Raw genomic sequence first — 4,136 nt, forward strand, 5'->3', positions numbered from 1 at the left:
CTACTTAAAATACAAAAAAATTAGCTGGGCGTGGCAGTGTGTGCCTGTAGTCCCAGCTACTCGGGAGGCTGAGGCAAGAGAATTGCTTGATCCCGGGAGGCAGAGGTTGCAGTGAGCTGAGACAGTGCCACTGCAGTCCAGCCTGAGCAAAAAGAGTGAAACTCTGTCTCAAAAAAAAAAAGACACATCACCAGAGGTGCCAGACCCGAGCCCCCGATTCACCTTTCTGCAAACCTAACTGTGTGGTGTCACATCTCTCAGGAAGATGAAGAAGCTCATCCGTTACCTGAAGCTGAAGCGGCAGAGCCCCCCTGACCACGAGGAGTGTGTGAAGAGGAAGCAGCGGTATGAGGTGGATTACAACCTGGAGCCCTTCGCGGGCCTCACCCCAGAGTACATGGAAATGAGTGAGTGACAGCCGGGACAGGCAGGTGACGTCAGGATAGAAATCAGGCCAGCATGCCACCTGGAGTGGGGAAGGGCTGCAGGGGCATGATGCCCCTGACCCCGCGGTGCCCAGCATCCCTCCGGAAGCACTGGGCGGGGAGGAGGGAGATGCAGACCCTGGGATCCTGGTGCTGCTGCTCCCTTGGGTAGGTGAGCATGGCTGTCCTGTCTTCCAGAGGCCCAGGTCAAGCAGCCATGGTCCCCAGGCACGGTCCCCAGGCATGGTCCCCAGGCACGGTCCCCAGGCACGGTCCCCAGGCACAGTCCCCAGGCACGGTCCCCAGGCATGGTCCCCAGGCACAGTTCCCTTCAGTGCAACCCGAACCCGGCCTCGGCTGTGCAGCTCTTCCTCCTCCCTCAGTCTCCCTCAGCAGCCGAGGGCTCAGCCCTGCTAAGCTACAAGATCCTCCTCACTTGAAACCCCCCGCAATCCGAGGTCCCTCGTCTCAGCCCCAGGGCCCTTCAAGCCTCCTACTTTGGGTCCATGACCCATCTCCCCTTCCTGGTGGTGAGCTCCTGAGTTGCAGGAGCCAGGACTTGCTCACCTGTGGGCTGGCGACAGCTGCCCCTAGCACAGGGCAGGTGCTCAAAGGAGACCCAGGGATTGAGCCTTACCCCCCCCCCAATCGTGTGACTGGCCAGGAGGATGCCAAGAGGCGGCACATACCTTTAGGGGGTGGCCAAGGGGAGCTGGGAAGATGCCAGGTGCGGTCCGCACGGCTCTGGACTCTCCCTGACTTGGTCACTTACCTCTCCCTCCTGCTCCTGTGCTTTGCACATGCTGGCCTCCTTGCTGCTCCCCAGCCCCACGGAGCTTGGGCCGCCCCAGGGCCTTTGCACTAGATGTGCCCTGCTGGAATGCCCTCCCCCAAATACCTGCATGACTCACTCTCTCCTGCCTGCCGGGCTCTATTCGGAATGTTCCCCAACAGAGAAGCCTTCCCTGACCACCGTGTTTGAAAGGGGCAGCCCCTGCCCGACACGGCCACGACCCCCACCCCTCCTCTGCTTGGTGCTTCTGCTTCCCAGCAGACAGCCTCACCCCGTCATCCCTCTTCTGTCTCCCCTGGTAGGATGGCAGCCTCGCCCTCTCTTACTCCTCATCCCATAGCCCTGCTCCTAGAGCAGGTCCAGGTATACAGTGGGTGCTCAATGGGTGTTTGCTGACTGAATGGATGAGCAGAGGCAGTCAGGAAGACTGCTGCAGACGGGGCTCCCAGCATGCCGTGCCCCTGGCCACCAAGGTCAATTTCTCTAAAATGCCCGTTCCCAGGCTTGTTCCTGGTCTGCTGCAGGTGAGACCTGGCAGGCTGCATTTTGAACAAAGGCCTGGGGGTAAGGGCCCCTTAGAGGGCGGGGAGCATTTCTGTTTAATTTCACCGCAAGTGCTGCCCTGTGCCCCTCCTGTTGGCCGAAGTGTCCACATATGTCGCTCCTGGCTCCCCAGACAATTGTGCAAGGAGCACCCTGCCGCTGACCAGAGGAGAGGAATCTTAAGTGTGGCCTTCTGTGGCTCCTCTCTGTTTTCTCCTGGAATAAAGTCCAAGCTGAACCAGAGTCAGGCCAGTGGGCAAACGGCTCCCAGCTGTTTAAACTCAGCATTGGCCACTCGTCCAGGAGGGACGGGGTCTGGGAGGTGGCCTCCCCTGCCTGCAGGGTCACTCCTTCCACAGGAAACCCCAGGGAGAATAGAGCCCCAGACACCAGCACAGCCTGCAGTGGGCCACGAGACTGGCAGCCCCTTCCCTGGATTTATTTTCCTAGTGGCTGGACGTCACGTCCCGAGTTCCTGATGGGTTTGGACAAAGGGGATTTCTGGAGCAGGCGCCTCCTGCCCACATACACGGGGAATGGTTCACCTGTGCCCCACCCTGCCCCCACTGACCGAGGCACATTTCCACACCCACTGGCTCTCTCCCCACCCCGTGGGCTGCCAGTCTGTTCCTCCAAGGAAGGCTCAAGCCACGGATGTGGATAGATGGGGAGAACAAGCCCATTTGGAAATGCCCCACCTCCCCACCCCCTGTACCCTCCCTCCCTGGCCCCAGCCCTGGCAGTGTCTCCAGCCCCCCGGTCATACCCTTAGTGCCAGAGTAGGCAGCACCACTCGGAAGTGAGAAAGCCCACCCTGGTGAGTGACCCACAGCCTCAGGCCTCAGCAGCCCCCGGCCCTCATGCACAGCACACACCACCCTACATAAGCAATCCCTCATCCCCTCCAGGGACCTCAGGCAGGACCAGAGAACTCCCACTCAGCCCACCTTGCCAGGGCGAGCAAGACAGCCCAGGGACAGAACTTGCAGGGCACTCCCCGCCATGGCCCATCCTACATGCTAACAGTGCTCACACTCAGGGCACCCCGCACGGCCTACCCCACATGCTAACAATGCCCACACTCAGCCCGCCAGGCACACAGTGACATTCTGCCGGCTTCCTTGTTTACCGCCTGGCACCAAACTCCCTTGGACTGGGTCCTGCTGTGCAGTTCCTGAACCAGCTTTCCTGCTCAGTTCCACTCAGCAACCTTTTCCTGACCTTCTCCTAGGAGCCCAGCCCCGTGCTGGATGCAGCATCCAAAGCCAAAGAAGCCCCAGAGCCAGCTCCTGGGTGGGACAATCCCCAGGGGCAGGGCCGCAGGGGCAGAGGCGAGGAACTGTCCTTGGTCCCACCCGGATCCAGGAGGCCTGATGCAAGGGAAAGTTTGGGGCTCTGGAAGATGCAGCCATGCAGGCAGGTCCCCCAGGTCCCAGGGAGCCCCCATGATGGAAGCAGCAGAGCCACTGCCACGTCCCTTCCCAGCACAGGCAGGGGAATGACCACAGGCTGGGCCTGTGAGCTCACAATGGTCCTTTTCCTTTTGGTGATGATTTTTTTAAATTTGACATAGGCTGGCGAGGTGGCTTATGCCTGGAATCCCAGCACTTTGGGTGGATGACTTGAGCTCAGGAGTTTGAGACCACCCTGGGCAACATAGCAAAATCCCAGCTCTACAAAAAATACAAAAATTAAGTAGTCATAGTGGTGCATGCCTTGGTCCCAGCTACTCGGGAGGCTGAAGTGGGAGGATTCATTGAGCCTGGGAGGTCGAGGCTGCAGTGAGCCATGGTTGTGCCACTGTACTGCAGCCTGGTGACCGATCGAGACCATCTCAAAAAAGATTAGCCGTAGCTAAGTGAGCACTCCCTTTATTCAAGAGTCCAACACAGATTCAGAGCAAAATTTGGAATTCTGCCTTCAGCCCAATCCTGGAGGTCACCCAGGGTCACAGAGGGTCCGTCCCAACAGGTGGCCTATGCAAGTGGGCTTGTTGGAGGTGGGGCAGCAGCCAGACCTGTGCAGCTCGGCACACAGGGTGGTGGAGTCCCCACTTATGGGCTGTGGCTCATGGGGTGCTGACTGGCACTGGGCTCTCTCTGCAGTCATCCAGTTTGGCTTTGTCACCCTGTTTGTCGCCTCCTTCCCCCTGGCCCCGCTGTTTGCGCTGCTGAACAACATCATTGAGATCCGCCTGGACGCCAAAAAGTTTGTCACTGAGCTCCGAAGGCCGGTGGCTGTCAGAGCCAAAGACATCGGTGAGTGACCCCACGGGCCGGCAGGACCAGTTCCACATGCGTGCTGGGTTTGGGGAGGGGATTGCCACGCTCCAGAAGCTAGAGCCAGAGCTGACCAGGTGTCCCTCCTGGGGCTCT

General features: G+C 59.6%; 1 protein-coding gene across 2 annotated transcripts in view; it reads left to right on the forward strand.

Annotated features, from left to right (window-relative positions):
- Window positions 1-4,136, forward strand: part of ANO1 (anoctamin 1, calcium activated chloride channel) — a 127,835-nt gene that overhangs the window by 102,114 nt on the left and 21,585 nt on the right. For both annotated transcript variants that reach the window (XR_001006770.1, XM_011987073.1), the window contains 2 exons: window positions 262-407; window positions 3,867-4,019. Coding sequence is in view for 1 of the 2 variants with exons in the window: in XM_011987073.1 (XP_011842463.1) it covers window positions 262-407; window positions 3,867-4,019 (299 nt within the window). In the remaining variant the exon portion in view is untranslated. The remainder of the gene's footprint in view (window positions 1-261; window positions 408-3,866; window positions 4,020-4,136) is intronic.

This window comes from Mandrillus leucophaeus, unplaced genomic scaffold (genome assembly GCF_000951045.1).
Source record: "Mandrillus leucophaeus isolate KB7577 unplaced genomic scaffold, Mleu.le_1.0 Scaffold30, whole genome shotgun sequence".
Lineage (NCBI taxonomy): Eukaryota > Metazoa > Chordata > Mammalia > Primates > Cercopithecidae > Mandrillus > Mandrillus leucophaeus.